Source organism: Electrophorus electricus, chromosome 2, assembly GCF_041902795.1.
Source record: "Electrophorus electricus isolate QZ-2024a chromosome 2, ASM4190279v1, whole genome shotgun sequence".
NCBI lineage: Eukaryota > Metazoa > Chordata > Actinopteri > Gymnotiformes > Gymnotidae > Electrophorus > Electrophorus electricus.
Genome location: NC_137498.1, coordinates 2,436,065 through 2,459,416, shown reverse-complemented (window position 1 = coordinate 2,459,416; position 23,352 = coordinate 2,436,065). Strand labels below are relative to the sequence as shown.

General features: G+C 45.2%; 3 protein-coding genes across 5 annotated transcripts; 2 read left to right on the top strand and 1 right to left on the bottom strand.

Moving 5' to 3' along the window:
* Positions 1-762: 762 nt before the first annotated feature.
* eif2b2 (eukaryotic translation initiation factor 2B, subunit 2 beta) lies at positions 763-3,976 on the top strand. The gene is made up of 8 exons (XM_027030119.3): positions 763-1,026; positions 1,251-1,371; positions 1,548-1,699; positions 2,350-2,513; positions 2,600-2,695; positions 3,061-3,198; positions 3,417-3,483; positions 3,794-3,976. Exons 1-8 carry the CDS (start codon positions 855-857, stop codon positions 3,949-3,951), a joined length of 1,068 nt encoding a protein of 355 aa, XP_026885920.1. The 5' UTR covers positions 763-854; the 3' UTR covers positions 3,952-3,976.
* A 587-nt stretch (positions 3,977-4,563) lies between these two features.
* On the bottom strand, positions 4,564-13,464 carry zc3h14 (zinc finger CCCH-type containing 14). 3 transcript variants are annotated; one of them, XM_027030126.3, is made up of 17 exons: positions 13,289-13,464; positions 12,719-12,761; positions 12,319-12,433; positions 12,082-12,122; positions 11,405-11,564; positions 10,891-11,218; positions 8,779-8,942; positions 7,870-7,970; positions 7,432-7,587; positions 7,257-7,337; positions 6,643-6,802; positions 6,267-6,469; positions 5,816-5,963; positions 5,425-5,561; positions 5,266-5,342; positions 4,982-5,088; positions 4,564-4,795 (listed from the first exon to the last, which is right to left on the bottom strand). In XM_027030126.3, the coding sequence occupies exons 1-17, from the start codon at positions 13,322-13,324 to the stop codon at positions 4,792-4,794; spliced, it is 2,061 nt and encodes a 686-aa protein (XP_026885927.2). In that variant the 5' UTR covers positions 13,325-13,464; the 3' UTR covers positions 4,564-4,791. The 3 variants fall into 3 exon arrangements, with proteins under 3 accessions (XP_026885927.2, XP_026885925.2, XP_026885926.2); XM_027030124.3 differs by having other exon boundaries at positions 7,432-7,590; positions 13,289-13,463; XM_027030125.3 differs by having other exon boundaries at positions 7,257-7,334; positions 7,432-7,590; positions 13,289-13,463.
* A 250-nt stretch (positions 13,465-13,714) lies between these two features.
* rmdn3 (regulator of microtubule dynamics 3) lies at positions 13,715-23,220 on the top strand. The gene is made up of 12 exons (XM_027030131.3): positions 13,715-14,293; positions 15,137-15,305; positions 16,999-17,139; positions 17,451-17,781; positions 19,207-19,309; positions 19,715-19,775; positions 20,425-20,497; positions 20,929-21,006; positions 21,178-21,276; positions 21,619-21,672; positions 21,918-21,998; positions 22,309-23,220. The coding sequence occupies exons 1-12, from the start codon at positions 14,110-14,112 to the stop codon at positions 22,378-22,380; spliced, it is 1,446 nt and encodes a 481-aa protein (XP_026885932.2). The 5' UTR covers positions 13,715-14,109; the 3' UTR covers positions 22,381-23,220.
* The last annotated feature ends 132 nt before the right edge of the window (positions 23,221-23,352 follow it).

The following is a 23,352-nucleotide window of genomic DNA, read 5'->3' as shown; positions in this document are numbered from 1 at the left end:
TTGGTGGTGCCATTTTTAATCAAGCATCTCTTAATGCTTCCCACTAAAAAAACACATTTCCCTATTCAGTGGATACAGTGATATCACTTCTCAGTGATATCCCACTGTTGGGCCCTTGAGCAAGACCTTTAACCTGCAATTGCTCAAGTTGTATTCAGTCATAATTGTAAGTTGCTTTGGATAAAAGCATCAGCTAAATGCCATAAATGTAAATGATCCAGCCCCACTGCAAATGCACAGTAAAACTTTGAGGACCTGATGGTTTGTGGACTAGGTGCTTATCTTTAATTGTTTCATCTTTCAAATACCAAAATAACACAATATTCTGTAAAAGAAAACTGAAAGTATGTCTTCCAATTTTTCTAACTTGGAGTGACTGCACAATTTAGTCTTATTGAATTTGGAAGGGCTGTATTATTTTTGTTGTTTTGTAGCACAAAGGATTGGTTGTAAAGAATGTCCGATCTTAAAAGGCTGACTACCTTTAACATACACCCATCCCAAAGCAATTAGAGAAGTATTTGCTTGTTCTGTTGTCCACCCCCCTCCTTTACCTGTTTGTTTGCCCTGTTTTACCTGTTTGGTTCTTGAAATGTAATACAAACATCCTCGTCACACTCCTCTCCCCGCTCTTTTGCAACTAACGTAATAACAGACACTCAAAGCGCTAAAGACAGCTTGTAATTGTCGTTGCATCAAGAAACGTTCCTACAGACCTGCTTACGAAAACCATGACGTACACCGTTAATCCGGAAGAATTCCCACTAACAACATAGTACTTCCGGGGTAGTAAGCCATTTACCCACGATCAAGCTGTCAGCTGCAGAAGCTTGAATAACTGAACCAGTACTAAAATGCCTGGAGCCGACAAAGAGACGGACCTCTCTGAACGTATCGAGGCGTTCTTATCGGAGCTGAAGCGAGGTGACAACGGGTCTGGATCCATCCATGGTTCGGGCGAAATAGCTCGGGAAACAACAGCCCTGCTGCGGCGGATAACCGCGCAGGCGCGATGGAGCAGCGCAGGTCGGTCGCGGAGCTTTAGCTTTCTAGGTGTCAGCGGTGTTGCCTTACGCTTTTGTTAAACTACAACACAACTAGCTCGTTCAACTGTTTTCTTGCGCGGCTGAAAATGTGCTGTTGCAAAGTATCGGAGAACAGTTGCGAGAGAATGGTGACAGGCGTGTTGCCACCTTATAACTAAAGTTCTACCGTATGACGCCTGGACTTCCTTTTTTGATGGTGTGCAGGTGATCTGATGGATATCATACGAAAAGAAGGCAGGCGAATGACTGCAGCTCAGCCCTCCGAGACCACGGTGGGTAACATGGTCCGCCGGGTGCTGAAAATCATACGAGAGGAATATGCAAGGTGAGTCAGAGCCACAACCCTCCTGACTTTTTTTTTTTTGCTTCTAAATAGGAATCATAGTTATAAGATAAATATTTTAAAGTGTGAGTAAACAGTAATTGCCTTAATACCAAGATCTTAAAGCCCAAACGCAGTGGGAGGCCTGCTCAGTGCACAGACCTGTCGTGCTCCTGCAGGTCACGGGGGAGCAGCGAGGAAGCAGCACAGCAGGAGTCGCTCCACAAGCTGCTCACATCCGGGGACTCCAGCGAGGAGAACTTCAGACAGTACTTCCCTCCTCTCAAAGCCAACGTTATAGAGGCCATCAACGAGGTTCTCACGGAGCTGGGTATGGACAGCCAAGACCTGGAGCTTGCTTTAGGCCTACACCCTATAGACTGGGCTCTGGGTCCAGGCTGACGGGGTTCATTAGAGTAGGGGGTTCAAGCTCAGTTTCTGGGGCCCCTCAGTGTTTATAGTGTCCTCTGCTCTGGACCATCTAGTCCAGATGGTGTGCCAGAGCAGGGAACCTAAAACTGTGCAGAGCAGAGTGACCCAGCCTGGAGTGCAGAACCCCTGCATCACAGGAGGCATGTGCAATAGGTGCAAAGTCAAAAAATAAGTCTATGTTTGAAATAGCCAACTACATACTACACTGCATACTGCACTCAGTATATACTGGATACAGTATCCAGTATGCAACAAATGCAAACCATACTACGAGGTCACATGAAGGTATGAAAGTTGCGCCCACTTGGGAAAGATTTTCCACCACCGTTACTTGACACGGATGCAGTACACCATGAAGATAGCTCTGGTCGCGTGCTGGAATAGTTGGCAGAAGCAGTACATCTTTGGGGTACATTTTGCATACTAGAAAAATTCATTTTGGTCGCATACTGATTTGGGGCCAAGTCAGTACACAAGTTGTATGTGGTCGGCGATTTTGAACATAATGTTGTGTGTAAAGGATTAACATGCATTCGGTTTCACCACCAGAGGGCACCACAGACAACATAGCCATGCAGGCTCTGGAGCACATCCACTCCAACGAGGTCATCATGAGCATAGGACGCTCCCGCACCGTGGAGGCCTTCCTGAAGGATGCCGCGCGCAAACGCAAATTCCACGTCATCGTAGCGGAGTGCGCCCCCTTCTGTCAGGTAGCACCCCTGCTGTTGTTCCATACCAGCCTCCGGGTTACAGTAATGGTGTGATTAGCCTCCCACGTCCTGCCTGTCCTCCACAGGGTCACGAGATGGCCGCCAGTCTCTCCAGAGATGGCATCGAGACCACTGTGATCCCAGACGCTGCCATTTTCGCTGTGATGTCAAGGGTTAATAAGGTGGGCATGGGAAGATTGGGAACCTCAGTGTTATCATCTTACTGAAGGGTATATTGGTTGATGTACACTTTCATGTAATTAAATAGATATTAAATTGAGAATCTTTTTTTTTTCATATGTGGAAGAAAAAAAACCTCAGACCAGATGAGCATTTGTAGTCAGACTCAACTGGAAAGCTAATTTACATTGGTATAATCCTTAAAAAAAAAAACTGAAGGCTTTAGCAAGTCAGCAGTGCTTAGCAGGCTGCAAGAGTCTGATCTTAAATGTAAACATATGTGAGCATGCTGTTAGGTTGAAAAGGAAATGCACTATGCTTTGTGAGGGCTTGTTTTGAAGTTTTCGTGGCGCCTTCCTGCCTGCAGGTTATCATCGGCACACAGACTGTCTTGGCCAATGGTGGGCTGCGTGCAGTCAACGGCACGCATACACTAGCACTCGCCGCCAAGCACCACTCCACGCCGCTCATCGTGTGCGCGCCCATGTTTAAGCTCTCGCCCCAGGTACCCACCTCCTTCGATCACTTGAGCAGTACCAAAGGTCGGAAGGTGTCTGGGCACTTTGTGTGACCCAGTGTGGCTTTGGGAAGAAACTGTGGTCTTATCCAGCTTTAGCATGCAACATTACAGGGCAACTGCAACCATAGAATCAGACTGAATAGAATGGATGCATTCCATTGAAGTGCAGCCATAGACGTTCTGTTTGATTTTGTCTTTCTCAGTTTCCTAATGAAGAGGACACATTCCATAAGTTTGTCTCACCACATGAAGTTCTTCCCTTTACTGAAGGTAGTAAATGTTCAGGTGTCAAAACGTTTATCAATAAGGCTAATAGTTGGTGTAGCTGTGTAAATTTCAGTAGAGTTGGTGATATACTCTGCAAGTAACCAAAGGGCAATGTGTAAGTTAATATAATTTGGTGTTAACCAAATGAGCAGTAGGTGAACTAATTAAAATTGGTAATAACTAAATTAGTATACAAATTGGCTCATATGAAACTTATGTAGTTATATAATTTATAAATGTCATTCATAGATGTTATGCAGTGGCAGGATTGTGAACTATATATTCCCTGATCTTTGAGCTTCTCTGCATCCAGGCGAGATCCTGTCAAAGGTTAACGCTCACTGTCCAGTGTTTGACTACGTTCCTCCAGAGCTCATCACACTCTTTATTTCCAACATCGGTGGAAATGCACCATCCTACATCTACCGACTTATGAGTGAACTTTACCACCCCGAAGACCATGAGCTGTGAATAAATCTGGAGAATATCCACCTCACCGTGTCTCTCATGTTGTTTTAAATGCTTTGAATCTATTTCCTTACGCAGGCTGACTGTTCATTGAACCCGTTTTCTAAACATGGTATTTCTCCCAAAGCCAAAATGTTTTTTCAGTGTTATGGCGATTTCTGCTCAGTGCAGAGCTATAAACATTTTCAGGTTGGAGCTGAGCTTTTCACCAAAATGGTTATACACTCTATGGAACCAGTTATCTCCACCGAATCTGGCTGGAGTAGGTGTCCACACATGAAGATCCCATGCCATGTCAATCCCTAATCTAACATACCTGAGCAGGGAATCACAACCTTCAGTATTGCTTGAATAGTACAGCCAGGTGATCTAGAACCAACCCTGGTAGGGAAGTAGTTATCTGAGAGCAGGGTTGGACACCTGTGATTGGGAGGGTTAATGGGTGCTGTTCAACAAGTCTGTGCTCATGGCCTCTGGACAGGTTCTCTTCTCCCACATTATACCATACAACTCTTGTGTGAAATGCTGAATTAGAGCAGTGATTGGTGTCTTCACCCTGGCGGTGGGACAATAGGACCCAGGGACCTAACAGAGAAAGGCAACAGTAGGCAGAGATACATGGAATCTTTTTTTTAATGCACAAAGGTCATTCTGTAAAGAAGTCAATATGTTACAAAAGGGCAGGCCCGTTTCTTAAAAAAAAACCACTGATTCAAAAAAAACAAAACAACTTGAAACCAGGAGGGGAAAAAACCCAAACAAGATCCTGAGGCTTGACTGCGACTGTGTTCCATCTCACGTTAAAAGAGAAAACTGATGGATGGGGTCCCCCAACCCTGATGTTCAACTGCACAGAAGCAAAAGAAAGGTAAATGATGTGTTAGAGAACAAGGATGTGAATGAACATGTCTTAACTGGGTGTGTGTATGTATATATGTGTGTGTATATATATTTTATATACACACTGTGGTACTTGTGATGGGATATAACTAGTGGGCCCAACTCAGAGATCCACATTGGTTTGGAGTGTTACCTCTTCTGTGTTTTTGTCCACTTCAGGGCATGTCTAGGGGGGACAGATGATGCTGGATGGTAGAAGGTGCATCCTGCACGTTTACAGTGTGCAGCAAACCGACACGGCTACAACCAAACAATCAAATCACTTATTAGCAACACTTTAAGCAACTGTCTTGCACTGTCAGTTCCTCCTGGTCAAATTATTTGGCCTATAGAACATCAGACCCAACAAACATCAGTAAGTACCCTAAACTCTTGAACGTGTGGTTAAAGCCCACAGTCCTAGACAGTGAAGCCAACCTTAGGATGGTAGAATGTGCAGTCCACCTTCTTACAGTCGGGGAAGAAACGGCACACACTGCTGGGCACCGCCGGTACTGCAGGGAGACAAATGAAAATTTTAAATTTCACACACGACCTTGGAGTTGTCTGTCTAAAAGAACGCAGATGCATACGCACCTGGTCTCGCTGGCTGGCGGAGCGTGCGGCGGCTGACGTGTGTGTAGGGGCAGTCTGGCTTCGAGCACTTGGCGTCATATTTGCAGTTTGGATGGATGAACAGGCACTTGTCTCCAAACACACAGCTGGGGAACGTCCTACATGAGATGAGCAGAGATGGACACACATCATGCACCAATCAGAAATACATTTATTTTCTGCTAAACCTGAAAAATGTACAGGTATGGCATAGGAGGGGTGAGTGTGTGTCTCCCAAGTTGCACTGGACTGTGGGGTATTAGGGTGTGTGTTTTTACTTGTACTGGGCTGTAGGGTGATGTGTGTGTGTGTGTGTTATTTTTACTGGGCTATGGGGTGATAGGGTGGGTGGTTGTGTGAGGTGTGTTCTTACTTGCACTGGGCTTTGGGGTGATGGTATGGACACTCGTCTCCACTCTTGCATGCTGGCCAAAATTTGCAGCGTTCTAGAATTTTCTGCCGCTTTGCCTGAACCGCCTCTACCTCCATATCCATCTCGTCCTGTTCCTCCATCCCCCCATCTTTGGAGGGAGAGAAGAAGACATGAAGAGAGGGAGAGAGGAGAGATGGCAGAGCCAAGTAGGAGTAGAGCAGAGACTAATACGTGGATATTATTTGGCCAGACTCCACATCCAGCTCAGTACAGCAGCTCCTGCAGTCACGTCACTGCTCCATCATTACCCAAGACACCAATCAGCATTTTACACAGTGGGACACTTTAGCAGATCTTGGGACATTGTGACCAATTTAAGTTTGCTCTTTCCTGGTTTACTGTGCATTATAAATGCTGGGGAGTTACGGATCAGGTTTATGGCTGCTCTTACCGTCGTGCGAGAGGGCAGAGTTCAAACTGAGGTGCACTGGTTTGGGTTTGTGCTCAGTGGAAAGGTCAGAGGTTGTGTTGTTAGGGGAAGTGTCATCGGGGTCAGTCATTTCCTGGTCAGTTAGACTGGCCAAAGGACTCGGAACACCATCCAGGGTCACAATGAACTTAGGACTGGCGCTGCCAGTCACCTCTGTTTTCTCTCTGAGAGAGAGAGAGAGACAAAAAAAAATTAGAAAGTGTGAGGAGTGTGACAGCACATGAAAAACACATTTGTTGATTTATAAATAAAAGCTAAAGCTTCACAGCAGCGACCCAGTGAGTTTCTATGGTGCAGAACACATTTCTTTTTTGTATTTTTTGATTGATAAACACACCTGGCCTGCACCATGCGTGGAACAGAGGGTAGGGCTTCCTCCTGAGTGACAAGCTCTGTTCTGTTCCTGATTGGTGAAGTCTGCTCAAGCTCCGGCTTCCTCATGATGAAGGAGCGTGTGTCCAGGGACTTCATTCCTGGCGCCTCAAACATCTGCACCTCTGCAGAGCAACGACAAACCAAATGATACTTCCTCCTTTCTAGAGACAATTTTTTAATGTTTTCATTTCATTTTTTTGTTACACCCAGTCAGCTACCAAAATCCTTCTGGAGTGAGAGCTAAAGGAACAGATCAAGAAAGGTTTTTTGGGCACCACCTATCTGCCTTCCGCCCTGATGCTTGGCCCCTCCATTCTAAGGCCCCACCTCAAGCCCCAACCCTATGCACACCCTCCCTCCCTTGGCCAGTCAGGCCCAAGGAAACTCTGGGCCGCTGCAGAGTTGCAGCAGCACTGCATCCTGTCCAGCACAGAAGTTCACTCACCAAGCCCGAGGTGGAAGGTGCAGTTAAGTGACTTCTTGTCTAAAACTCACAGATGTGTGTGTGACGAGAGCATCTTACTAAACCCATGGCACACTGATCTCAGTAGAGCACAGTGGAGCTCACTCTCTCACCCAGATTAGTCCTCTGCTCTCTGCTCTCCTCTTCCGGGTGCTCCAGCTGTAGCCGAGAGGCCAGAGAACGCGGCTGTGCTACTGAGGACAGACAGACACAAAGTGAGAGTGGGATTATTAGTGTACCATGCCTTTGAGAGGCAGAGACAGGTGGAGATGTGGATTATTGGTGTACCAAGAGGCGGAGGTTGACCATCGTGACGGCTGTGTGATGTCTCTTCAGGAAGAAGAGCGTGCAGGTGCTCCTGGACCAATCGGATCGCAGCTCTGTTCATCTCATCGCTCGCTGAGCGAGTCCGTGGTGCTACGGGAACGGTCTGTCGCTGGGGAACTGCTGCGTTGCCATGGAAACATCCCACAAATAAAGGCACAAAAGCAGCTGTTTATATTCCAGCTCAGTATTAGCTATATGGAAAACATGAATGTGACAGCACAGCCATGTTGCCTAACATGAGATACAAAATGTTTATAGTGCAATCTGAACTCTGTGTGTGTGTGAGAGTGTAAGAGAGTGAGTGAGAAAGAGAGGTGATGGGCTATGTAAGATGTGTATCACTCCAGTGCTCTTTGGCTTTGGGGCTCTGTATATGGTGCGCGTGGGCATGTCTCTCACTTGCGTAGGCAGCAGTGGTCTTGCTGATAGATGCCTGGGCCTCTGAGATGGCCTTCAGGATGAGGTTCTTATTGGCCTGCTTGGCTGGAGGCAGAGTGGGTCTGCAAGGAAACAAGACAGCACAAACACATCAAAACACACACACACACACACACACACACACACACACACACACACACACACACACACACACACACACACACACACACAGAGTGGGTCTACAGGGACAAAATAATAATTTCAAGATGCATCACACAACCACCGACTCCAGAAACTCAGTCTTGTGAAGTGGCTCTATGAATAAAGGACAGTGATCTGGGCAGACCATAGGAACCTTCACTGGAGCCTCATTTATTTAGGCTAATGGGTCAGGAAGTGTTTATAGTGCAGACATGAGCTTGTGGAGTCAAACCTTCAGACATGAGCTTGTGGAGTCAAACCTCTATACAAGAGAGTCAATCATCTCTCTGGGACATAGACATGTGTCAGACCCCTCTATGGGATACAGTAGAGTCAAACTAGGCAGTGTGGTCATCTTAATTCAGGGGTTTGAATGGTTAAACTAAAAATGTGTCCTGTGCATCTTGGTGTTTGCTGTATGATACTGTATGCATTTAAGGTGTTTATAGTACTGTATATATTTAGGATACTGCCCAAATCCAGTGGCAGGTGTAATTTGGGTGTTTCGTGGCAGTTAAACAGAACTGGATGCTCCTTTCAATCCTGAAACCTCTGAGGATTAATAAACATGATGGACTCTCTGCTCTCAGTCCATAATTACAAGCTACGAACACGGTCATTTTGCTGAGTGAAGTCCAATTTCTACCGTGGCAAACCATATCACTGGCATTTAGTGTAACATTTGAAAAGCAGTTCTGGGAGAAAAAAACCCCACCCTCCCAAACACACTTGCGCTCTGGTTTGGATGGGAGAGACACTCGGCTGGGAATGCCATAGTCTTCTTCATCTTCATCGTCCTCCAGGTCATCACTCTCCTGACCTCTGTCATGACTCCTGTGAACCCTAACCACTGAGCTTGCCACAGGAGCCTTTCGTTTCCGTGACAACTCCTCCTACATTGACAACACCAGAGGTTATGTAAACAAAGTGATATTTGTAATATACATCATTATATATATATATGTATATACATATTTGTAATATCTTTTCTGTAAATAATCATGTAAACCTCTGTCTCTCATCACACTGTCCTATGCTGTTTACTTTTAGATCTTCCACACCACGCAGGACCCCAGGTGCAGGCTGTGCAAAGATGCCCCTGAGACAATCCAGCACATACCAGTGGCATGCAAGATGCTAGCAGGCAGTGTACATGGAACGAAATAACCAAGTGCCTGGCATAGTATCTGTGTAGAGTACGGGCTGGAATTTATGAAGTCAGTGGGACACAACTGATATAGTAGTGATCCCAGGTGATAGCAAAATCAGGTAATGGAAAACAAAAAGCTTGAGAAATACCAAGGGCTGGGAGAAGAGCTGGAAAAGATGTGGAAGGAGAAGGCAACCGTGGTGCCCGTGGTAATCAGGGCACTAGGGGCTGTGACCCCCAAACTGGGAGGATGACTCCAACAGATACCAGAAACTAATTTTATCGTACAGAGCGCTTCCAGAGAAACAGGCCATTTTAGACAGAGGTCCTTCATCAGCTGTGCAAGCAAAGTGCTTCTGAATAAGGAGGAAACAGTGTGTGTGTACTTACTCACTCACTCTCTCTCCCTCATATATATATATATCTATCTAGATATCTATCTATATCTATATATATAGATATTTATCTATATCTATATATATAGATATCTATATCTATATATATAGATATCTATAGATATCTATATCTATCCATCTATATCTATCCATCTATATCTATCCATCTATATCTATATATCTATATCTATATCTATATATATATATATGAATATATCTATCTATATATCTATATCTATATCTATATATATCTATATCTATATCTATATATATATATATATATATATATATATATATATATATATATATATATATGAAGAGGTAGATGTTTACATCATATGTAGTTGTAAAGTTTCATTTCTTTTTCTTTAGGTTGTCTAATTTCATTGCTTCCGTAGCAACAACTGGCAATGCATACAGATGTCATTAATGCTGTGGCAAGACATTAAAATGTCTTGCCACTGGAAATGACAAAATGATCCTTTTGTACCAGTTATTTTAGTATTGATAAATTTACATGTAGCACATCTAGAGTTGTAGGCTACAGTACCATAGTTATTATTTGACTGGTCATTTATCTCATTCTTAACAACAATGTCTACAATGTTTTTGTCTTGTCTGTAGGAGATTAGTGGAGCATCTTTAAAAGGAGATGTAGTCTCTGCATCATCTTGGAGGATTCGGAAATGTTTAAGTATGATATCAGCCACTGTTTTATTTATAGGATGATGATTCAGCACCAAGGGAAGTCTTGTAGCCTTAACAACAGACTGTTAACAGATCAGTGCGTCCACACTCTGAACAAAAACTGTGCCATCACACAACACCAAGCCAACCACATCTTTTCCCACTCCCACCAGCACGGCATCACAGGGCAGTTTAAAACATGGAGGCAAGCAGCAACTGACAGCTCCGACAACACCTGCAAGAACATTCCTGGATTGGTGAGCATCATGTTGGTTAGTTCTGTGCTGATGCATGGGAGGGAGGGAGGGGTCATCCCACAGAGAGAGCAGGGATAATTATGCTCTGCTGGACTCCCAGCCAGCAACAGCTCTGTTATCACCAGGGATCAATCTGGTCATCACTATATAAATGACAGCGCTAGCACTAGGTTTTCTCTATAGAAGAATTTTAGCCTCGTTGACTGTGTGATTGACAAGTAAAACAAGAAAATTGAACATGTAAGCCAACAATTCCATCAAAAGTTGGAAAACTTGGTTCCTTCTTGTGTGTCTGGGAGGTAGTTCTAACAGGAATTGTCCAACTCCCCTGAAGGTGACAGGAATTCCTCACCTTTCTGTTCCCCTCCCTGTAGCCATGTCCATAGGAGGAGCTCGATCTTTCCTGACCCCTTAGAACGTCCGATGACCTGTAGTTGTCTGGAGCTCTTCCAGAGCCCCGAGCAGATGACCCGACAGCCTGCCGTGACCTCTCGTTCACAGAGCGGCTTGATAAGGAGCGTAGCTGTCCAGGGGTCATGCTCGGTTCCATGGGGTCTTCAGTAATGAGATCATCGTCCAGGTCAGGTTTGATGTCGATGACCACCTCAGCGGAGGCAGGCTCGAGAAGGGGCTTCACTGCAGAGGTCAGTCTGGAGGAAGCTCTATCAGAGGAACCCCTCCTGGAGGGGGGAACATACTCTTATCTTTGCTTCATTGACAAAAGTTAAAACGTTACCCAAATAAACAACATGTAATTAACTATAAGATTAGCTCCATAACCCAATGTAAACCCAAAACAGCGCTCTCTCGCTCTCATCTCTATTGAACATAATGTGCACAGAACATTTTATTCAGTAATAAGAGACCTGCTGTGGTGTTCATGGGCAGAGCTAGACACACGGCCCTCTAGCCTATCAGCTCGCGAGCTGGACACAGCAAGAGCTCGCGACTCCTCCCCTCTTCGGTCATCACGGGTTGATGTGCTTGTATCGGAGTGCAGCGTCTTAGGACGAAGAGATGTAGGCTCTAACCGCATCACAAAGGGAACAAGAACAAAAATATGAACTGTTGTTTTTTAGACATTCAAAGTACGTACACATCTGACCTTTTGTCTACAATAAAACAACAGTCAGTGAAATCTAAATATTCAGTCGATCACATCTGTTTAAACTCATATCATCTGACTTCAGCTCTGAGCTACTGAACTGTTCATCTATAAATACATTTAAATGCAGGATAAATTAAAAGTGTGAAATTAGAAATCTTTGTATATGAAATGCACTAAAGCCAAATCAAATGCTCAAAATTATGTCTTTAATTATATTAAAGACACAGATTAATAAACGTCTGGCGTAATTCTGGATCTTGGGTGCTCTGAATTTACATATTAAGCACCAGGCTGAGCTCAATTTTCCAGCCTGCACACATTTCTGCATGCTCGTCTACCAGGGGTGGTCAACAGATGGGAACCCCTGTGCCATAGCATCTGGAAATTGGCTTCACCAACAATTCAGCTCAGAATGGCTGTGTCTGTGCAACATACCGACTGCAGCTGACCTCAGCTTCTCCAAGACTCCATGTAACCTGTGCCACAAAGAAACATTTCCACCATTTAGAATTACATGAAACACACAAGCACAGCATGTCTGACCCGAGTGGTAGCTACATCCGATTGGCAGTGGATCTTAAGAGAGGATTCGGAATTGTGAATGACACCACCTGCCATAAACCAGGAGGAATTTGCTGCCATGATGGGACTGAGCCCTGATAGCTCTCATACCACACTGTGAACTTGATGGTGTTGTTGCCCAGAAAGAGGGACAGGTCGTCTGCCATCTGGTGTGCACTCTTCTTATTAGCGACCATGACCATGATGTAGTCCGGGAGCTCCTCATCTGGCAGAACATACACTTAAGCTCAGATACTTCTACAGTGTGATGAAGGCCACAAGTCATGAGAAAAACAGTCACTGACGTTTCTCATTAACACCAACTGAACAAACAAAAAAACCCAAAACACCGGTTGTGGAAAAGTAAGATATGGTTAAAAAAGTAAGATAATCCAACTGTGAACAACGTTCTTGATAGTTAAGCGCTATTAAGGAAACGCATTCAGATGTGTTGGCTAAAGGATGGGAAGGCAGTGGAACTGCATGGTTGCTAAGACCTTGAAACACTTACCCACGTAGGCTCCCAGTTCCTGCAGTTTCCCTTTGATAGCAGCCTAAAACAAAAACAAAGTGACAGTACAGTCACAGGTGAGAAATATGCGGTCATACAACAAGGTTATTTCCACAGGAAATGCTTTGTGTCGCACAAAAAAAACAAAAAAAAAAATCCACGACCCGGCATCTGGTATGCCATTTTCCGCAATGTAGTTCCACTGCTGAAAACTATAAGCTGTAATAAGCAAGTAGGTAAAGATAAGAGAGCTAAGCTAACTAGTCTGGATCCCTTATTAGCAAGCAGGGTAAGACGTCGCGCTAGCTAGCTAGTTAGTTAGCGCTAGCTTTCCTATCACCGCAAGTTGCAAAATGAATGACTGAACAACACCACTATAGTATTTATTGCAAAAACTAAAAAACTAAAACGTAAATTCCAACTAAATCACAGAATAACAGCTACTTGCTAAATGTGATAGGTTATCTCTGAAGTTAAGTTAGCCCGCGTGCTAACACAGCTAGCTACAATAGCTAAGATAGCTAGCTAGCAAGTTCTGAGAACTTTAGGGGTCTTATTAAAGCACATTACCCGTATTTTTTTGCTGATCTCCGTCCCGATTTCCATTCTGACTATCTTACTAGTGTCAAGCTCTAAATGACTGCTCGAACACACTCCACATCGCCACACGGTACCAACGGTCACGGTTTCGGCTCGCTCCGACTCGGGAGTGTGTCGCTAGGGCTTACGAGACACTGCGCATGCGCGGCCAACTCGCCACACAAATAGCTGACGTCAGTTGGGTCACCTCAGCCGAAAATCTTTATGAACCCCGATTAAACTTAAAAGCATTTTCTTTAACCCCCCATCCGCCTCCACTAACCATACTTTTTGGACGTAAAAAAGGTCTGCTGAACCGTCTTGGTTATTGTTCGCGATATCTTCAACCTCCAGTGCGCTAGGTGGCGCTGTGATTTGTTGATGTTTCCACGCCACAGGCGCGCCTCCTCAGACGTTCGCGCCGCGTGAGTTATCAGTTCCAGCGCGACAGCGAACGACGTCAGTTGTTATGGTAACTAGATAACCGGATTACCGGGGATAACTAGCGTTAGCTAGCTAACCTCAGCGCATTTCAGACGTGAACACATTTGCGCGTCTTCGCTTTATTCCGGAGTTAAACAGAGCACTAACCTAGCTGGCAAACGTTTAATCAAAGCGTTGCTAGCGCTGCGACATCGCCAGTTAGTTAGCCAGCTAGCTCGCAAGGTTAGCATCCGAAAGAATACAAACGTAATTTGACGCTACAGTAGCTACAGTAAGTCGATGACCGAAAAGTGATCAGTCATTCCAGATCATGAGCAGTTGGCCAGTTTTCTACTTGTTTTCAAAGTCAGACATTTGAAACCGAAGCGATGAGTTCACTGGGTAGAGGCGGTCTGATCGGACTCGGCGTCGGGGTCACTGTCAGCACCGGGCTGGTCGCGTTTCTGATCATCAGAGAGGTGCTAAGAAGACGAAACCGGCGGCTCGAGCTGAACCCCGGCTCGTTTGGCGCGAGCTGCGCGGTTCTGGACGGACGCGTGCCCTTGGCGCGAGGTAAAGAGTGGTACCGCGTGCACCCATATTTGCTCGAGCAGCGTGGCTTCTCCTGCAACTTTCGCTTCGGGGAACGTGTTCAAGCTCTTGCTAAGTGCAAAACTGAAAATGAAGAACATCAGGCTGCGATGCGTTTGCACCCGTTAGGTTCAGGTTTTCGATACCGCAAAAACTGAACTCGGATCAGGGTAAAATCGCAACATTCACGAGCATTCGTTAGCCTGTTTCGAAAAACGGATTATGTAGCAATGTGACTTCTCATCAGCCCCATTCTGCATACATGTACATTAGTGGTGTCAGCATTGAGAAGTAACCACATCATTAGTTATAACTCCTTTCACCAAAGCAACGTATTGACATCAATTTAAGGATCTTTTATTCTGAAATACAACTGCATGCAGTAGACGGCTTTATTATTTATTATGATTGATAGTTCAGAAATATTGTTGATTATGAAATACTATTTTATCAGTCATAAAAAAGTAGCATTACTTTTCATTAATACTTTACAGTAGTACTTATATTTGAATGTGTATTGCTGTACTGTTGTTGGTGCTAACTCAGTGAAAGGCCAGTGTGACACGCTGAAGCATGCTTCCTTCGGTCCCAGTCAGAAGACAGGCATGTTGGATCTGCCGTAGCTGAGCCCATTCTTTGACTCACATAGAGCAGTACTGAGCCCATCCTAGCTGTGGAGTTTCACTAGGGGATGATGTGCAGTGTCTGAACGATCTGTCACATTCAGACTGTATTGTTTTCACTGTAGTGAGGGCTAGGTAAGAACTGCCTTCAGCCTGTCACCATCACAACACCACCATCACTGCAGGGCATGTGTGTTTGTAGACTCCGGGACCCTGGCAGCTGCACTGCGTGGCCTGACCCCCGAGCAGCACACAGAGTTGGCAGACACCCTGGATGAGGTGATGATGAGTGTGGCCAGCCTCCGTCACGAAGTCGCAGAGCTTCGCACTGGCCTGAGAGGTATCGCCAGCACCATCATCGAGGACGTCAGGTGCGTGAGCACGTGTGTGTGTCGGAATACTTTCACAGATTGAAACATTTTATATTATACTGCTCAAAAAAAAATTAAGGGAACACTTAAATCACATCTGATCTCAATGAACGAAATATTCAAGTTGAAAATCCTTATTGATATAAAGTGTGTTTTGTTAGTCAGTGGAAAACAGTCCTCACCCCACTGAGGGCTGGGTTCAAAACCACACCCTAAATCAAAGTAAAAAAAATGCAACAGACTGACCCGATTCACATGAACTTCATGACAGCAACTCAGTGTGACTCAGTAGTGTGTATGGCCCCTCGTATCTGCATGCACTCCCAACAATGTCTGTGCATGCTCCTGATGAAATGGTGGATGTTGTATTGGGGGATCTCCTCCCAGACCTGGATCAGAGCATCAGAACCTAACAGCAGTCAGGGTACCGTTGTCTGTCCTGTGGAGGTTTGTGTGGCTCTATGAATGTGCCTCCCCAGACCATCACTGACCCACCTCCAAACCATTCATGCCAGATGATGTTGCAGGCAGCATAACGTTCACTACGATGTCTTCAGACTCTCGTATTTCACGTGTTCAGTGTGAAGAGAATGGGGCGCCAGAGACAGACCTGCCAATTCTCAACAGTGCCAGTTGAGCTGCACAGGTCCCATTAGAGGACGTCGGGTCCTCAAGCCATCCTCATGGAGACGGTTTCTGATAGTTTGGTCAGGAAAGATGAGCATCAGTAGCCCAGTGGAGGTCACTTTGTAGGGCTCCAGCAGTTCTCCTCTTCTTCCTCCTCACACAAAGGAGCAGATTCTGGTCCTGCTGCTGGCTTGATGCCCTTCTACGGCCCTGTCCAGTTGTCCTTTTGAAATGGCTCATGTCCAGGTATCTCCTCCATGCTCTTGGGACTGTGCTGGGAGACATACCAAGCCTTCTTGTGACTATCACATATCACCTCATGCTACCAGCAGTCACAAGGACACCAGCAAAATGCAAAACTGCAGTACTCTAGAGAAGAATCAGTCAGGAAGGATAAGGAGAGAGTAACTGTCTCTGTCCACAACCTGCAAAACAATTCAATTTTGGGGTTTGTCTTCCTGTTACCGCACCAGTGCACCAAAACAGGTGAAACTGATTTAGAATCACTTATGTTTCCTAACTGGACAGACTGATATCGTCATGCACTGCTCCTCTCCCACTAGACACGTGGTTCGGCCCGCTGCGTGCAGTGGGAAGTCACTGCTGTCTTATTTGTAAACACACCCTCCTTGTTAGCACACACCTGAACATGGTTTAGTGTTCGTCTGTATGTATTTAAAGCCCCGCTGGTGTGTGCAATTTTGTCGGTCATTCTTCGTGTTGCCTTTTGTTCGTGTTCAGCTCGTCAATGTTGCGCGTATTCGTATCGGTGTTCACTGCTTGTGTTACATGTGTGTGCTGTTGTCCTCTCCGTTTGTCAATAAATGTCTGTCTACGTCGATGGAGTCTGTGCATCCTGCTCCTCGCCCTGCAGCACTCGGGCCGTTATAGACACCCCTGAAGTTTAATTGACTTGGTGTTGTGCTGTGATGATTGATTTAAGTGTTCCCTTAGTTTTTTGAGCAGTGTACATTAATTACTAAAATGTATTAAACTATTGAAACACCTGTCACTTTCCTCCTTTCACTCTTCCCCTGCGTCTCTCTGTCTCTTTCTCTGCGGGTAGGAAGGGAGTGGAAGAGAGCCAGAGGTCTCGCCGACGTCGTCATATCCTGCCAAGGGAGCGCTCTGACTCGATGAGCTCAAGTTCTATCTACTTCACTGCCAGCAATGGAACATCCAGTCGCTATTGCGACAGTGAAGCAGAGTATGTAACACTGTTAGCCTCTGTGGTGACATTGACAGTGAGTGTTGCTATTGTAATTCTGTAGGTCTCTAGCAGCAAGGGGTGGTATACATACCACCTAGGACTATGCCAGCATTGGGTAACAGTCTCAATGATTACACTGTATCTTGACAGTGTAACACTTTAACTAGCAGTGTTCTTTCAAATGAAGAACTTAAAAATCTATTTCTCAGAAAGTTTGAAAGGTTTGAAGAATACAACCACGTGAGATTTAAAATAGCACTTTTTTCATGGCGGTGAGTGCATTTCGGTTCCGCTCTCTGACCCTGCAGATACTTGACGGCGTACTCCAACGCTGAATCGGATTACACTGACCGGGAGACAGACCGGGAGACGGATAGAGAGGGTGACAGAGAGGAAGATGATGGCCAAGACACAGATGAGGAAGAGGAGCAGAGCAATGCAACAGTGCTCACACTCAGACAGGATGATTCGCAGCCTGAGGAAGACGATGCAGATGAGGAAGGAGCGATGGCGGCATCCATGATGCAGGTGCTGAGTCCGGAGCTCGCCCTGCTGCTGACGCAGAGTGACCTGTTACACGGTGGGGATTCTGCGAAGAAGGCCGAGGGGTTCTGTCTGCTGAGGGAGAACAGGCCCCTGGTAGGTATAAAGAGAACTACAGAACACAGTTCAGGTCCAGAGAGGGAGAGCTACAGGCAGCGCACAGTTCAGGTCCAGAGAGGGAGAGCTACAGGCAGCGCACAGTTCAGGTCCAGAGAGGGAGAGCTACAGGCAGCGCACAGTTCAGGTCCAGAGAGGGAGAGCTACAGGCAGCGCACAGTTCAGGTCCAGAGAGGGAGAGCTACAGGCAGCGCACAGTTCAGGTCCAGAGAGGGAGAGCTACAGGCAGCGCACAGTTCAGGTCCAGAGAGGGAGCGCTACAGGCAGCGCACAGTTCAGGTCCAGAGAGGGAGCGCTACAGGCAGCGCACAGTTCAGGTCCAGAGAGGGAGAGCTCCAGGCAGCGCACAGTTCAGGTCCAGAGAGGGAGAGCTACAGGCAGCGCACAGTTCAGGTCCAGAGAGGGAGAGCTACAGGCAGCGCACAGTTCAGGTCCAGAGAGGGAGAGCTACAGGCAGCGCACAGTTCAGGTCCAGAGAGGGAGAGCTACAGGCAGCGCACAGTTCAGGTCCAGAGAGGGAGAGCTACAGGCAGCGCACAGTTCAGGTCCAGAGAGGGAGAGCTACAGGCAGCGCACAGTTCAGGTCCAGAGAGGGAGAGCTACAGGCAGCGCACAGTTCAGGTCCAGAGAGGAAGAGCTACAGGCAGCGCACAGTTCAGGTCCAGAGAGGGAGAGCTACAGGCAGCGCACAGTTCAGGTCCAGAGAGGGAGAGCTACAGGCAGCGCACAGTTCAGGTCCAGAGAGGGAGAGCTACAGGCAGCGCACAGTTCAGGTCCAGAGAGGGAGAGCTACAGGCAGCGCACAGCTCAGGTCCAGAGAGGGAGAGCTACAGGCAGCGCACAGTTCAGGTCCAGAGAGGAAGAGCTACAGGCAGCGCACAGTTCAGGTCCAGAGAGGGAGAGCTACAGGCAGCGCACAGCTCAGGTCCAGAGAGGGAGAGCTACAGGCAGCGCACAGCACAGGTCCAGAGAGGGAGAGCTACAGGCAGCGCACAGCACAGGTCCAGAAAGGGAGAGCTACAGGCAGCACACAGCACAGAAGCAATCTGCAGGATTTTGAACTGCTTCCATAAACACAATTTCAGCTTCTGTACATGTTTTAATCTGATGTGAGAATTTTGGATAATTCATGTTTTAAAAATGTGTTGCTTTTACACAGCTGTAATTCTGTATTAAACTAGCTAGATTTAAAATGTAAATTGTCTTTTTAAAATAAAGTAGATTGAAAAGTAGGATGCTTGTAAAAGTGATTTTATGAAATAAATACAAGGTGAACTGTTTCATATAAAACCTAATGTTGCATAATCCATCTACGGTACTGTGTTCCTGCCTGAGACATTTGTTTTAGTTGTTGTTCTTTCACATTTGTTCAGGTGCTTGATAAGTGTGTGTTTGTGTGTTTAGTATGGTGATAGTGTGGAGTTTCTTTGGAGACTAGCCCGAGCCTACAATGATATGTGTGACATTGTGGAGGATAAGGGAGAGAGGCGGATTTATGCAGACCAAGGTAAACACACACAGACTCAAGCAACAACACTATATAGTTTTAATAGATACACGTTATTCAGACGTGTTTCATAAACTCTACAGACTTACACACTTTACAGAGACATTTCAGCACTGTTTTCTAATTTTACAGAACACCATTTAAATGTAGATAATTTAAAACATCACCTACATATATTCAGAGATTATTTCTGTAGTTTAATAACTTCAGTAATGTTACATGCATGCACACCTACAAATTAATTTATAACAAATAGCACTTGAAGTAGTTCTTTGTTACACTGCTGAGACTCCAGACTACCCAAGGCAGCTGTAATCTCTTATTGTAATATGATATTAATAAAATACTTTGTAACATTTCAGTAAAGCCTTTTGGTTCTGGTAAATCTGACCTTTGACTTTGCAGGGCGTGATGAGGCAGAGGCGGCACTTCACAGGAATGGACTTAATGCTGAGTGTCATAAATGGTACACACACACACACACACACACACAAACACGTGTATACACACATACGTACACACACACAGGGCTTCAAGCTACAAAGACTGTTTCAGTCGGTAAGTGTGCTGTAATACATGTACATGTTGGGTTTTTGTTAAGTTCTAAAGCCTCTTGTTTACGCCGGCAGTTCAGCCCCAGTATAACGTACCCATCTCCGTCCTGTCTGCTCTCTCTACAAGCCCCAAATCAAGAGATGAGTCAGTTGTAGTCAGAAGGTTTACTTACTTAATTTAATAGCAAAGGGAAAGTATTTATGGGGTTTGTACAGAGGAGGCACAGGGAGAGGAAGCAGGGTGTGTGTGTGTGTGTGTGTGTGTGTGTGTGTGTGTGTGTGTGTGTGTGTGTGTGTGTGTGTGTGTGTGTGCGCATGCATGAAAAGGTCACAGAAGCGTTAAGAGGAGCAGTTGGAGATTAGCTAGCTGCTCCCGGTGATCAGAGGAACAGTGTTAAATCGTAAGATTAAAGGAACCTGTCTGTGCCTAAAGTACATGATCTTTTCCCCGTTGCAGCCTAACAGTGATTTTACTCTAACATAAGAATTGGATTTGTTTTAATGTGTAAAGTATGCACTAATAACACACGTTCCCTCTCTCTCGCTGTCTATCTGCGACAGGTTCGCCATTCTGCTTGGCCAGTCTCAGTCTGAGAGCATACATGGTAAACTAAAGAGCAGTCATATCTTAAAGGTGAGAATGTGCGCCGCAGTGACATCACCTCTCCAGAATGCACGTGTCATTGTGAGCGCCTTGGACCAGAGCACAACTGACAGTGGTGCAGTCCAGGACTGTACAGTCCAGACCAGATTAGGTAAATTAAGATAAATTGTTATTTAAAAGACTCCTCAAGAATTCTTATTTTCTTAAAATGTTCAGCAAACAAAAAAGCAGGGACAGGATGACGGCGGGAAAAGTCAACGTCAGCATGTTGGTTAGCACGTGCTCGGGGCAGGTTCTACGGCATACTGAGCCTCGCTCCAGAACGGGATACGGAACGGCCGATGTGTGTGTTTGTACGTTGAGACCCACACCCATGCCGGGAGAGGTGTTTGCAAGCACCAGTTATGCGTCTATGTTGGTGGAGGGTGTGATGTGTGACCTTACCTGGCATTTTGCTCCAGGAGCACCTGGACCGGGCCCTAGTCCTCCAGAATGACGACCCGCTCTGTTTCTACCTGCTGGGCCGCTGGTGCTTTGAGGTGAGCACCAGCACGCGGCCCACACTTACCTAGAGTCTTAAAAGTACCAATAATAAGTCACGAAGACGTTTTGCATAAATGATAAATTTCAGTCATCTGTGTATTTTGATCATTTCTCACGCTGTTCTTTCTCTCTCTCTCTCTCTCTCTCTCTCTCTCTCTTGCATCCAGGTGAGCAGTCTGACCTGGGTGGAGAAGAAGGCTGCTACTGCCCTGTACGAGACCCCTCCCACCTCTTCTCTAAATGAAGCATTGGAGAACTTCCTAAAGGTGCTTCCCTATAGGCCTTTTTCCATGGGAGGGGAGGAGCCAACACAGCTGGCCAATGAAATTTAATGCTGCAATAACAATTGGATTACACACTTAGTTTTTCACTTTTAGATCTAGTACTTTATTATGTATTATTTTCATTTTATTATTATGCTGGACAGGTATTTGCCTTGTGTTGGATTACTAGTGTGAGATGAGGCTGCCATTGTTTTATTGTGATCTTAGTTACAAAATTGATCCTAGATCAGCCCCCTGGTATTGCTGTTGCATAAAGGCTCTAGGTATCTGGTTCCTTTGATGTGAATACTTAATGTGCTGTTTGTGTGTTTTGTATGTGTTAAGGCTGAAGAGCTCAAGCCAGGCTTCTCCAGGACTGTGAGGCTGTACATCGCCAAGGTAATGTATTTGGCAAAAATCACTTCATATAGTTACTGTTGAAAAATCTATGCTTAGATTAACCTTTTAAAAGATATTTAAGTTGCTTGCTAAGATCATTGTGAAGTTTAACAACAGGGTATAATCGATAAAACCTTCAGAATAATCTGAAACGCACATATCCAATCATAGTCATTATTCCAAGTGAGGATGAAAAGTCAGAATACTGGAGTGCAGCTTTAACTGTGCTGAATGTGTGTTTTCAGTGCCATAAAGAGCTGGGAAATCATTCTGAGGCCAGACGCTGGGCACAGCTGGCCCTGACCATGCCTGCCAACAGCCCCCAGGTACAGTCTGCCCACCCTGGTCTCTAGGCACTAGGGGCTTTTTCTCTTCTTGTGTTATTGATGTTTGAGTGTCGTCTTGTAGTCCGTCTTGAAAAACACCTGTCTCACACACAGGGCCTGTACAAACTGTACAACAGGGTCTGAAATTGTGTACTTCCATACTTTGCTTCGTCAATTTATGTATATGATTTGACACACATCAGGCTTGGGAGGGTTTGGAGATGGGATGTAGTGCCAAACATTTTTATAATATTATAGTCTTTTTATAACCTGCAACCCCAAGTTTCAAGTTCTCTGCATCAACCCACAGGAGACTGGCATCTCTCTGCTGGAGGAGGAGTTGCAGGCTTTGATTGACAGCACAGTAGACCTGTTGCTCTGAGGAGGGGTCTGGTGAAATTGTCCGTCACATGACGAGAGGCTGTCTTACTAGTAAAAAAGTGTAAGGGGAGTGATCCACACATGAAGAATCTCCCAGAAGAGTTAAGTGTGCTTAAATGCATTCATTTAAGAGTTTGTATTATATAAATGTAAACACATTCACTAACCATTCAGTCTTATGGCGATGAGGGGGTGTATGAAATCAAGATCAGGCTCTGTCAGGCCAGTACAGCTCTGCTCCTGGAGATCTACTACCCTGTAGTTCAGTTCCATTCCTAATCAAACACACCTGAGCCAGGTAACCCAGGCTTTAAGTAGCATCTGAATTTTAGAGCCAGTTGTGCTTTATCTCCTGGGACAGAGCTGGACATCTGTTATATGCTACCTGTGTGGTCGTCTGGTGAGAAAATACACCACCACAAGTCAGTCCAAATTTACAGACACAAACGGGACCATCACTGACATGTAAAAGACAGTTTGTTATAAGTAGTTATATAAGTATAAGGTTTCAAAATGTAATTACCCATGTTAAGTGACAGAAGTATCAGTTAAATTATTTGACTGTGTTTAGACAAAATATTTTTGTTTTAGTTTAATATTTTTAATCAGACAGTAACTTCTGCAGTGTCATAACTAGCTGTCATTCCCATGGCTGTGTGTATAAAGCTGCATTTTATTGCACTGTTAACTGACAAACAATGATGGCCTTAATATTTTGACTTGCAGAACCTTACAATTATAATGAACCCTTTGTGTTTGCTGTTGCTCTGAAACCTTGGCAAGAGATCATTTTAAACTTTCCAAATGCAACAAATAGTAAAATAAAAATGCATCAAATATATTCCTACAAGGCCCCAACCTTTCTGATTTTTACAGAAATGAATCCAGTCCTTTTCTGGTTTGTAAAAGCATTATTATTGTATGTTAATGCACATGTAAAGGGGGTAGGTAGACTAGGTGACAGCTGGCAGTT

Excerpts from the sequence above, each read along its gene's own strand:
- eif2b2 (XM_027030119.3), top strand. The coding sequence starts at position 855 with ATGCCTGGAGCCGACAAAGAGACGGACCTCTCTGAACGTATCGAGGCG. Across the intron at positions 1,700-2,349 it reads CGAGGTTCTCACGGAGCTGG|AGGGCACCACAGACAACATA; the intron begins GTATGGACAGCC and ends TTTCACCACCAG. Across the intron at positions 2,696-3,060 it reads TGATGTCAAGGGTTAATAAG|GTTATCATCGGCACACAGAC; the intron begins GTGGGCATGGGA and ends TCCTGCCTGCAG.
- zc3h14 (XM_027030124.3), bottom strand. The coding sequence starts at position 13,324 with ATGGAAATCGGGACGGAGATCAGCAAAAAAATACGG. Across the intron at positions 12,123-12,318 it reads ACCATCAAGTTCACAGTGTG|GTTACATGGAGTCTTGGAGA; the intron begins GTATGAGAGCTA and ends TTTGTGGCACAG. Across the intron at positions 7,971-8,778 it reads CCATCCAAACCAGAGCGCAA|ACCCACTCTGCCTCCAGCCA; the intron begins GTGTGTTTGGGA and ends GTTTCCTTGCAG.
- rmdn3 (XM_027030131.3), top strand. The coding sequence starts at position 14,110 with ATGAGTTCACTGGGTAGAGGCGGTCTGATCGGACTCGGCGTCGGGGTC. Across the intron at positions 17,782-19,206 it reads TGAGGGAGAACAGGCCCCTG|TATGGTGATAGTGTGGAGTT; the intron begins GTAGGTATAAAG and ends TTGTGTGTTTAG. Across the intron at positions 21,999-22,308 it reads TGCCTGCCAACAGCCCCCAG|GAGACTGGCATCTCTCTGCT; the intron begins GTACAGTCTGCC and ends ATCAACCCACAG.